General features: G+C 35.1%; 1 protein-coding gene across 5 annotated transcripts in view; it reads right to left on the bottom strand.

The window, feature by feature from the left end:
• Positions 1 to 3,049: 3,049 nt before the first annotated feature.
• The window catches only part of LOC123554031 (zinc finger protein 62-like), a 28,207-nt gene continuing 18,891 nt past the window's right edge, over positions 3,050 to 12,365 (bottom strand). For 4 of the 5 annotated variants that reach the window (XM_053548559.1, XM_045343871.2, XM_045343873.2 and 1 more), the window contains exons 3-5: positions 11,463 to 11,843; positions 7,840 to 8,040; positions 3,050 to 3,694 (exon numbers count right to left, since the gene is read on the bottom strand). In XM_053548559.1, the coding sequence (XP_053404534.1) occupies positions 3,135 to 3,694; positions 7,840 to 8,040; positions 11,463 to 11,843 (1,142 nt within the window). In that variant the 3' untranslated portion in view covers positions 3,050 to 3,134. The remainder of the gene's footprint in view (positions 3,695 to 7,839; positions 8,041 to 11,462; positions 11,844 to 12,365) is intronic. The other variant, XM_045343872.2, reaches the window with a different exon arrangement.

The raw sequence follows: 12,365 nt of genomic DNA, 5'->3' as shown, positions 1-12,365 counted from the left end.
TCAAACTGATGATAAAATATAAGCATAGGAAACAGAGATCAATATAATTGCACCTTTACTAATCCTTCCTAAAGTGCTTCTATTGTGACATTTTGATACAAGCAAAACTGTATTATCTGCACTATTAGTTACTTACTGGTACTTCGTTTTATCACTGGCTTGTTAAAAGTTAATTTTTTACCATGTGCAAGTTGACAGAATCATAGGAACCATGTTTTGAGGGGTAAATCAAACACAAATGAATAAATCCTTAATGTTTTAGTTGTGCAAAAAAGTATGATATTGTTTCTGAAACAGTTTTCATTTTCCATTCAATTGTGTAATTGCAAGGGAAGTAAACTAATAGATATCTCTGCTTATAAGTACTAGCCCAAGGCAATTGTCATTCTTTGTGGATCACAACTTTAAATTAAAAATTAAAACTTCTGTTATTGATATTAACAAAACTATCATAAACTTCACATTTGTGAAATCATTTTTGCTTATTTCAAGGACTTTGAAATCAATTTCTAGATTTTATTTAATGCATTACTATCATTGAAAATTTTAGGGTCTATCTCTATAAAATATTAAGAAAGTCAGTAGGTCACATTCATGGTCAATGAAATTCAGTTTTACGATTGGTGTGCAAAACTGTGTATGTCATCAAACTTTCAAGGCTGTATCTTAAAAAAAAGGAAAGTAGGTCAAGGTCACAGTCAAGTGACATCATATTACTTGGGGTCATCAGGTAATTATTATTAAACAGTCTTGGAAATAGGATCAAATGATTTTTTAAGTTTTTTTTCCTATATAACTCGCATAGTAACTACGTGACCCCAGGGCAGGGCCTCTTTTAACCCCAAGGGGCATAATTTGAACAATTCTGGTAGAGGACTACTAGACAATGCAACATACCAAATATCAAAAGCCTAGGTCATATGGTTTCAGACAAGAAGATTTTGAAAGCTTTTTCCTATATAAGTCTATATAAAACTTGGGACCCCCAGGGCAGAGCCTCTTTTCACCCAAGGGGTACAATTTGAACAATTTTGGTTGAGGACCATAAGACAATGCTACAAACCAAATATCAAAGGTCTAACTGTTGTGGTTTCGGACAAGAAGATTTTTAAACTTTTTTTCCTATATAAGTCTGTGTAAAATTTGGGACCCCCGGGGCAGGGCCATATTTGACCCTACGGGGATAATTTGAATAATCTTGGTAGAAGACCACTAGATGATGCTACATACCAAATATCAAAGTCCTAGGCCATGTGTTTTTGTACAAGAAGATTTTCAAAGTTTTCCCTATATAAGTCTTTATAAACCATGTGACCCCCCGGGACGGGGCCATATTTGATCCTAGGGGGATAATTTGAACAATCTTGGTAGAGGACCACTAGTATGCTACACACCAGATATCAAAGCCCTAGGCCCTGTGGTTTTGGACAAGAAGACTTTTAAAGTTTTTCCTTTCGGTTGCCATGGCAACCAGAGTTCTGCATGGAATTAAATTCTTTGAAAAATTTTGAAAGGGGGCCACTCAAGGATCATTCCTGTGAAGTTTAGTGTAATTCTGCCCAGTGGTTTTCAAGAAGAAGATTTTTTAAAAAATTGTTGACGGACTATGCACGACGGACATCAAGCGGTCGCAATAGCTCGCCTTGTCACTTCGTGACAGGTGAGCTAACAACAAATGTTCCTACACAAATGGCAATTATTCTGACAAAATAAAATGCTAACAAATTAAGAAGTATTATGACATCATTTATTTAGTCTTCACTGTTGTTTTACTTTCCTGTCATTTGCAGTTATGGGGCCAATAGAATGTTTTTGGAAACAGAATTCCACTTATTGACAAGCTGCTACTAAGGCGCGTTAGTGGTGCTGCACATTTCATTTCTTCTCCTGAACAGAATCAAACTGGATCTGCTATTATTTTGCTTGGTTGGGTTCCATGCCTTCAAAGGATCTTTTTACAGATTTTATTCCTTGTAACCCCTTCATATTTCAAACTGTCTTTGCATTGGAATTAATATTTATTGAAGTTTTACTTTTGGCCATGTTCCTTTCTCTTCTCGAACATTCTGCTTGTAGTCAATTAAGTTAAAAAGGCAGTTGGTACAGACAGAACAATCTGGTGACCATTTATTGAGACAGTGGAACTGCAGGTCATGGTACCTATCCACTATGGATGATCTAAACAGCGCTGGGTACCAGAACAGAACAGTGTGCTATTCAATTCATTTGAAAACAATTTAGAAGATTACACTAAAACTTTAGAACACTGTTCAATGCAAAGGAACATGGCCTAAGATTAAATCAGTACAGCTTTTGGTAAGGTTATGTAAATATTTAAGATAAATATTCATAAGTTACACATGGGTTTGTCATTTCAGTAAAAATTTGAAATAAGACAAGCAGTTTCTGACAAGATGATCCTCAAAGTTTCACTATAACTATACAAGGAAAATCAGCCCGCCCTTTAGCAGCCTTCTTTTTTAACAACTTGGAATGATCTGAAGGTTTTTTGTACAGTGTTACCCTACGAACAATACAGTCAAATTATTTTGAAAACTGCCCAGCAGTTTCTGACAAGAAAAGTTTGAACATTTTCGGTACAGCTATGTAAGGAAAGCATGCCCAACTCCCGATGTTGTTTTAAAGTAGCAAAATGGCCTGGCGTAATTTAAAAGATGGTCACCTAAGGAATATTCTGTGAAAGTAGTTTGAAATCGGACCAACTGCTTCTGAGGAGCTTCTTTAATCCTTTTTTTTAGGTATTTCTTTTGGTTGCAATGGCAACCTGAATTCTACGTGGATGACTTAGAATTCAGGAACCTGAAATGGGGCCACCAAAGAAACATTCATACGACGTTTGCTTGGCGATTTAAAAGGATTTGTTTTGTGAATAAATTAAGAAATACATGAAAATTTCGTATTCAAAAGAGCGGAACAGCTGTAACTGCCTTTTCAATTATTTTCTTTTTACTACAGATGCAAAAGGACAGTGTATCAAAATATCCATTGGGAATCTCCTGCTTCAATGAATGATAACTGAGTGACCAAATCACTTTCAAAATTTATCTTTTCTATAAAAAATGGTGCATTACTATTACATTTGTCGGTATAAATATCAGTTTTCAAGAAGCTGTTTATGCTTGCTGTTCATGTTCTGAAGTTTTCTTCGCTTTTCTTAGATCGATAGCAGTCAGTTTTTGTTTATGCACGTTAATTGCGTGTTTCCGTACATTTCCCATGACACCACTTGTGTAATTACACAAGGGACATTTATATGGTTTCTCCTTGGTATGTGTCCGAACATGCTGATTCAGATTTCCAGCAGTGAAGAAAGTTTTCTCGCAATAAGTACATTTATATGTTTTATTTTTTATATCATGACGTTTTCTGTGGCACTTAAGAGCTCTATCGTCGATACAAACCTTTCCACAAACATCGCACACTTTCTCAACTTTAAAGTGAATTCTTTCCTTATGAGCTTCAACATAATGCGCTTCTTTGAAAAGTTTTCCGCACAAATCACATGGATAATTCCGATCCTCGTCCTCTTCTTTACCACAGGTAAATCGTTTATGTTTCAATAAAGAGTCATATCTTGACAGATGTTTTCCACATGCATCACAATAGTAGTCTTTTAACATCCAAATACTGGTATTGTGCTGCTTTTCTTTTTTGTGTTTGAACATCTCTGCACCTTAAATACAATGAACAGTTTCTCTGTAAAGTCGGAAAATACATAAATACTTTCCCCTTTTATAATGCTTAATGTGATTACAGATTACGTCAAGATAATTGCCAATCTGAAAAAGCAAACCAGCGTTATTGCAACCCTCCACTGCACATCCAAAAAGATAACCAAAAATTGTTAAGTTGGAAAAAGGTGACTTTGTAAAAATACAAAAAACATTTATAACATTTTTTCTTAATCAAAATACTCACAGCTGAAAATGGGTAAAAACTTTGTAAAAATGCAAAAGAGAGAAACCTTCGCAGTTCATGTCAAATCACCACTATGAATAAGTGTGCAAAACTGCATCCATTCTACAAATACAAATGAAGGAAGTGGGACCATGGAGTGCGGGTGGGGAAAGTCTGAAAGGGGTCAGGAAGCATGCTCGCTTGAAAGATTTTTGGCAAGTAGACCCGAAATTGTGCAGTCTGACGTATATTTGAAATACTTTAGCATAAATATTACTTAGTTAGCATCATATAATTCTTTTCAACCTGATTTCTGATTTGCATTTGGACTTCACTTGTATTCTGACTTGTCTCTTTCTGTAGTGTGAGTACTGAAATCTGTACGCGCCATGCCAAGGATTGTTTGATTATATTTTATAAAATATTATATCATTCAACGCAATCACTACAGTTCCGGTTTGAGCGTCTGCAAAATCTATGTAACTATTAAGCCTGTTTACGCATGTAAACGTTATGTATTTTTTTGTTTTTCATTTTCCATTCTAGGGAAATGATATTTCCACAACTTTATATCACAATTAGACAAATGCAGTGCTAACTGATTGTATGTCCAGGGCTTAAACAGAACAATGTAAAAAAAAAAACAGCACACTTAATTAGAACAATATATAATATGACTGATTAAGACAGTTCAGTGCCTAGTCGTATGTGTATCATTAGAATAACTCAATGATTGCTAAAACATAGAGGCTTGAGAGGGCCTATGGCCCATTTGGCCCCTGTACAAGGCTTTGTCATGAATAATGCACCGGGGGTACCTTGCCGCCCCCCCCCCCCCCCTTCGCTGCCGGTCGAAAAGGTTTGGCCCCCCCAAAGTTAAACTCGCTCCTACGCCCATGTAGTTACTATAGTGGATATCCTACCTCTGTGACCTATTTGCCCTCAAGGAATTTACATTATTGTCTGACAAGAAAAACTTTTAAATTGTTGGTCAAAAAATACATGTACAAAGATTCATTTAAAACTTATTAATCACATTGCTTTATTTTAAAATCGCATTTCTATTTACGTTCACGAGGTCACGTAACCTATTCTGCCCCACTAAATGACTAACAGAAATCGTTTTACTCCATGTATTGTAATTGCTTCCGCATTTTCATTATTTAAGATTTTTTTATTCTGTTTTTTGTACTTTCTGGTCAAAAGTCTGAATTTTAAGCCCATAGTATTCATCATTTATTTATTTTTAGAAAGAAATAAGTAACTAAGATCGCGCTGTTTGAATTTTTACAAATGATTATATGAAAATTCGACCGTTTTTATAGAATTTTGCCTACATTTCTGTCGATATCTTAATAAAATCATTATAGAATTCAAAAAGTATTATTTCTCAAGGGGTGTTGAAAACTTGAAGCGAAAATATTAAAAAATGAATGCACTACGCACGGTTTTTGTGTACGTGTCTATGTAAATTAGATGTTACGATAGGTCACACGTGCTTGTGGAGTGGAAAATTACCGGCATGACGTTTTGATATCTGTACGATTCGCGGGTAAATTCCAGTCAATCCAGGTAGCGACTAAACCATCTCAAAGTTTGTTGACGTTTTGTAGATGTAATTTCTGAATTTTGGTAAAGCAAGGACGTAAAAAAAAACACTCGCCCGATCGGTCGAGTACACAGCGAGGTCCACTCGTCCTACTCAGACTTAACTCGCCAATGCGAGCGGGCGAGTGGAATTTTACACCCTGTTAATGCCGATAAATGTACCGCAAAACACGATATTTTGCACGCGTTAAACTCCCTTCCTGTGAAATTACGTCCAGGCGAAAAAACATTAATTTTATTTTCTTTGGGGCTGTAAACAACCGACCGGCGGAAAAAATAAAATAAAACTCGAGAAAATGAATTTTAATTTTATTCCATTTTTGCAATATTTAGGACCGGCGCTCCCGTAAAACGAAAAATAAAAAAACTCTGGCCTAAAGGTGGTTAATCAGATTTTGGTCAACAAATGAATTTGTTCAAAATTTAACCGATTGATCATTTACACTTACTTTGTTCATCAAGTTCTTAATACACGTCAGACTAGTTTTAAAATTTGATTTGCCGAACCAATATAGCTCTATTTTAGCATAGGTATAAATTAATTGAACACTTTAATGCCAAAGGAATTAATATATAAAAACAAGCACCATTGTATTAAAATTGTAAAATATTTGCATAGACAAGAACATACTTTGCCAAAAGTAATTAGAAATGCAAAATTATTATTACCTCCCTTTGTCTATCTCAGATACACAACCTGTTTTAAAAATTGCATTTTTTCCACGGCAGTGAAACAATCCAACATTCGCTAAATGCAAATGTAAAACTAGAAATTTTATTGAAATTAAAATGAAATATTCCACTTTTAAAATGCTATTACATCAAAGGGAAAAATTTACAACAATTCATAAAAGGTAATAAAATATACATTTCTATTAGGGATCTAACTCTATGTAATGGGTCTTTTAGTTCCTTAAATAAATTTCCAACAGAATACAATTTTATGAAAACTGAAAAATGTCAAGAAATGTTGCTCAAATGTGACTGACCATCTTTAAAAACAGGGTTTCATTCGGTGTTTGGAATGGTTCAGGTGTTTTTGGGGGGTGTTTCGATAAACCGGCTTAAGGCTATAAAATACAATGTAACACAATTGCATTGCGTTAAAAATATTTTGTCAATAAAAACCTGATCAAAGATTTAAGATACTTGTATCTGGCTCAACAATGTTTTCAGATAATTGTATCTGGTTCAGCAATGTTGTGCAATAATTGTATCTGGCTCAGTGATATTATCAGATAATTGTATCTGGATAAGAGATGTTGTCAGATCAGTGTTTCTCGCTCAACTATGTTGTGAGGTAATTGTATCTGGTTCAGCAATGTTGTGATATGAAAGTACCTGGTTCAGAAATGTTGTGAGACAACTGTACATGTACTGTACCTGACTTGTGATGTTGTTAGAGTAAGACATCTGCGCTGGACAAACTGGTATGGTTTTGTTACATGGTGTAGAGACTTACCCTAAGCCTTTTTTACGCAAGGGAAACAATCTAATTATATGGTGAAATTGTTGAGTGAACACCGTTTCTTAATCCTAATCCTGTCCGTGTTATATCAGTGCAAAGGAAAAGTAACCTATCTATGATAAATGCCATGTATGATTACACAGTTATGCATCTAACAGTCTTGAAATTAATTTCTCCGATTTTCTCATATTTCTAGATATTTTTCCCATACTTTGACGCATATGTATGGGTAGTTGAGATTGTTCTCTTTCCAGCGGTAGCTTTTTCAACATATTTCACCTTGTGAAATTCTGTGGGTTTTGACTTTTAAAACAAATCGTCTGTTTGTTGACAAATTTCACCACAAAAAATGTCCTACTTTCCCCAGGGCAATCAATTATTTGATCTTTACATAGTTTTGTATTCAGGTTGCTAATTCATGTGACAAGTATGCATGCTTTTTTCATGATTAGAGGTAAAAAGTTGGTAGTTTCTAAGTTTGCATGAGGTACTAGGTCAATTGTCACCTAAGCCTATCATAAAGTTTTTGCGGAGTTGTCTCCATTTTTTTCAAATATTTCATCCGGGATCATTTTTTTCAGCTCAAATAACTCTTTTTCAAGAAATAATATTTTAATAATTTTTTCAGTCTTCGTATTCTGATGCACTTAACTTCACATACATATAATATAGATAGCTCCTACTTGAAGTTTGTATTTTCAGTTACAATGCCTACATGGTGTCTATGAGGTAATGTTAATATAGATATAAAGTACTTACTAGTTCTGAACATTTTGTTGCACACTTAACATGTTGGTTTGGCATATTCTGAACTCAGAAATGTGTGCAATAACTTTGATACTTACGAGTCTCAAACTCTTCATTACAAACTGGACATGATGGTTTTGGCATAAGGTCTCTATGAGCTGAGTAATAATGTCTTCTAAGACGTCTCCGATCACTGTAGAAGTTCCCACAAGCATCACATTTCCACTGACCATTTTGTTTAAGCTCATCTGCCTGTTTCCTTTTTGTCTTCTTTTGTCGTTTCTGTTGTTTCACTTCTGCTGAGTATTATATAAATAAGAAAACAGTAAAATTGATGTGAAACTAGAGGCGTGGAAATTCCAAGAAAACAAGCTTTTTTCAAACTCTTTATTTTTGGTGATATGACTTTGACCTAACAGCGACCTTTAACTACAAACCATAAAAACATTATCTCCAAACTTTCTGTCTTATTAACTTAAAGCTACCTAGTACAACAAAATTTCATTGCAATATCGCATTCCTTATTTCATTCATCAATTTTCTATTTTAGCAATAGCGACCCCAAAAATAATCCAAAGGTTGTAACTAATACTAGCTTGCACCAAGTTTGGTGACACTATGCCAATTCTAACTGAAGTTATAACTAGAAACCACCTTTTTAATTATCCCACTAGTAAATGACACTTCAATATTGACACTGTTGCATCTTAACTCTTTTTCACAAAAATACCAGCAACTCAAAACCTGGACCAGGACTTCAACTGATATTAGTCCACCACACTCAATACACCAATTAAAAGTAAAGTTACTGAGCAGCAACTCTTTACATTTTCAGTAACAGTGACCTTGACTCCACTGACCCCATATGCAATTCCAACTTTGGTCTTACTATAAACTATCTATCTGATGTCTAAAATATTTACATTTTGATACAGTGTATAGTTTTAACAAGAGCTTCAAATATATTGTATTATGTTCATCTGTATCACTATCAATTTGTACAGGAGTTTCTAGTTGCCTAATTCTTACCCATTTATTTATAAATATTGCTCCATACAAGTGAAACAATGTGTCACAATCTCGCAGTGAAATATTTATTTCATGTTTATGAACAACTAAAATAAACAAATGAAAAAAAAACACTACTGCAAACTAGTATAAGTCACCTACCATATAATGCATAAATTTCCCTGTCTGTTTCCAAAAGAATCACATTTTGTTTAATATTGAAAGAAACTAACCTAAAGGACCTGCATTCTCCAAATAAGCAACTGTTTTTATGCAATGTTCCATGAAAAAAATCTATAGTAGTTTCAAATTTAAAATAGGCCCTATCTTTACTGCCTAACAATGGGAAGACAGAACAAGAGGGGCATGATGACCCTATATCGCTCACCTGTTGAAACTTGACCTTGGAATCATCAAGATAAACATTCTTACCAAGTTTCATGAAAATAGTAATAAATATGGCCTCTATAGTGTTAACAAGCTTTTCCTTTAACTTGTCAATGTGCCGGTGACCTAGTTTTTGACCCCACATGTTTTGAACTTGGCCTAGGAATCACCAAGATAAACATTATGACAAAGTTTCATAAAGATAAAATCATAAATGTGGCCTCTGGGGTGCTAACAAGCTTTTCCTTTGATCTGACCTGGTGACCTAGTTTCTGACCTCACATTTAGCAGTTTCTAATTTGGCCTAGAGATTATTGAGATAATCATTCTGTTCAAGTTTGTATCATATCAAAGCATAAATGAAACCTCTATATGGCTGAAAGGACCAAAATAACAAATTTAGCCCCTTTAAGAGGCAGTAACTCTAGAACCCATAATGGAATCTAGCCGATTTTCCTATTGTGATTTAAGTTGTGTATAAGTGTGGTTAAAATCAAATGTAAAATGTCACTTCTATCATGTTCACAATGTAAAAATTAACAAATTGACTCTTTCAGGGGCCGTCACTCGGGCACCTATGATTGGAACTGACAGATTCATCATGGAATCCAAAATCTATTGTTGTTAAAAATATTTTGTATTTTTAAATGAAGTCTTCAAAAGCCAAAATAGCAAATTTTGACCCTTAAGGGGCCATAACTCTGGAACCCATGATGGGATCTGGCTAGTTTTCGAAAGGAACTGAGATATTGTGCCAATACAAGTTGTGTGCAAGTTTGATTCAAATCCTTGCAAAATGTGGCCTCTATCTTGTTCACAAGCCAAAATAACACATTTTGGCCCTTTAAGGTGCCATAACTCTGGAACACATGAATGGATTTGGCCATTTTCGAAAGGAACCGAGATATTATGCCAATACAATTTGTGTGCAAGTTTGATATAAATCCATTGCAAAATGTGGTCTCTATCGTGGTCACAAGCCAAAAAAACAAAATTTTAACCTTTTAAGGGGCCATAACTCTGGAACCCATGAGGGGATCTGGCCAGTTTTCAAAAGCAAACAAGATATTTTGCCAATACAATTTGTGTGCAAGTTTGATACAAATCCATTGCAAAATGTGGCCTCTATCGTGTTCACAAGCCAAAAATAGCAAATTTTGGCCCTTTAAGGGGCCATAACGCTGGAACCCATGATGGGATATCATCTGGCTAGTTTTCGAAAGGTACCGAAATATTATGCCAATACAAACTGTGTGCAAGTTTGATTAAAATTGATTGTAAAACGTAGTCTCTATCGTGTTCACAAGAACTTGTGACGGACAGACAAGGGACGAATGGAAGGACATAATGCGATCACAAAAGCTCACCTTGTCACTAGCTCACCTTGTCACTATGTGACATGTGAGCTAAAAACAGAATACTGATGGACAAAATTAAATGCATCCTTATGCCAGAATTCACCATTTAAGATTGATGCCTGGACAGACATATCGATAAATTAGAAAAAAAAAACTGAAGTGCAAGTTCTTCATACTATTTTCTATTCAAATGTATTTACCAAGTTTCAGGGGAAAATCTCTTGTACCTTTTCAAGTTATAACAGGGTCCACTTTTGGTCATATTTTTGTACTTACTGGCAACTACAAGTGACATATATTTTCCATATTGCCATCTACCCAGGTAAAAATTTCTTGAAAACAAGAGCTGTCACTACTGGTGACCAATGCCCCCAAAGCGTGCACAAGAATGCTACAGTTGTCCACCTTCAAAGTGTGACCTTGACCTTGGAGCTAGGGGTTAGGGTTTTGGGAATGACATGTCTTCTCATAATAAGGAACATTTATGCCAAGTTATTTCAAAATCCCTTGATGAATGGCAGAGGTACGGACCGGACAAGAAACAGACCATGTTAACTTTTTACCTCTAAGGGTGACCTTGACCTTAGAGCTAGGGGTCTGAGTCTTGCGCACAACACGTTGTCTCATTATGGTAAAAATTTATGTCAAGTTATTTCAAAATCCCTTCATCAATGGCAGGGTTATGGACCAGACACAAACAGACCCTGTTAACATTTGACCTCTAAGTGTGACCTTGACCTTGGAACTTTTGGCAGAGAGCTGATAATTTCATGCGGCACACCTTCTAATCATGCTGAACATTTGTGTTAATTTTCATTTCAAGCCCTTGAATTGCTTAAAGGTTTTAGTGGAGACAGGATGTGCTATGGACTGTGTCAGACAAACTAACTAATAATGTTCTTACTATATGATTCCTTTCATGGCATAAATACTTCTCAACCTTATTTCAATTAAAAGAAAGTCCTTACTTTTATGACCTTTTAGGTCCACATATGATTCACTAGCTGTATCAGTGTTGTCTGTAACATCCGAATCATGTTCAACATCAGTATCATGTGCAGCATCTGTTATTTCTTCTATATCTAGTTCATCTGCAGTATCTGTGTCCTCTGAAACATCCAATTCATCTGCATTATCTGGTTCTTCAGTATCCATGACTTTTGTGGTTTCTGTTCTCAGTCTCTGTTTAACTGGTGCAGTACTGTCCATGTCCACAGTAATAATTTCGGATTTTACCACCGTTACGTCTTGAAGCTTACCATGTAAGTTATCTTGATCTTGTGGAGGAGCTGGGAACACATCTGTGAAGCCACACTGGAATATGTCTACAACTGTTTCATCTGATAAAACTGGAATAGATGTACAATGTATTTATTGTTTGTTCATGAACATATGTTTGTATGTTTATTGTCATTTAGTTATGCTTGTATTTTTTGCACTTGGTTTGGTTTTTAAGCTTTATTGTTGCTTAAATAAGAACTGCAGCTTCCATTCTCAATAGGTAAATTATAACTGGTCTATGCTCTAAGCAAAATTTAAAGGGAAGTCTTGGAGCATAATTTCATACTGAAATATTCAAACACTCTCAAAAATTTGTCAGCTCTCTGAAGCAGAGGAATTCTGGTCTTAAAGAATACAATGTCACGTACTTTGATGAAAGGAGCCAAACAGCTGCTCAATTTACAGACTTTTCCAGTTTAGATGGTTACAGTTTTGATAGGTTTCAAATGATTCTTTTACAAAGAGACATAACTCTAGTGAATCTGGCCTGATAGACAGCCGCTGATAAAAAGTCTATTTATCTGAGCACATAATAAATTATTCACATCATGAAGAATCAACCAAGATTTTCCTAAAACAATAAGGAATAA

Source organism: Mercenaria mercenaria, chromosome 7 (genome assembly GCF_021730395.1).
Source record: "Mercenaria mercenaria strain notata chromosome 7, MADL_Memer_1, whole genome shotgun sequence".
NCBI lineage: Eukaryota > Metazoa > Mollusca > Bivalvia > Venerida > Veneridae > Mercenaria > Mercenaria mercenaria.
The sequence above is the reverse complement of the archived record's forward strand: the minus strand, read 5'-3'. Positions and strand labels throughout refer to the sequence as shown.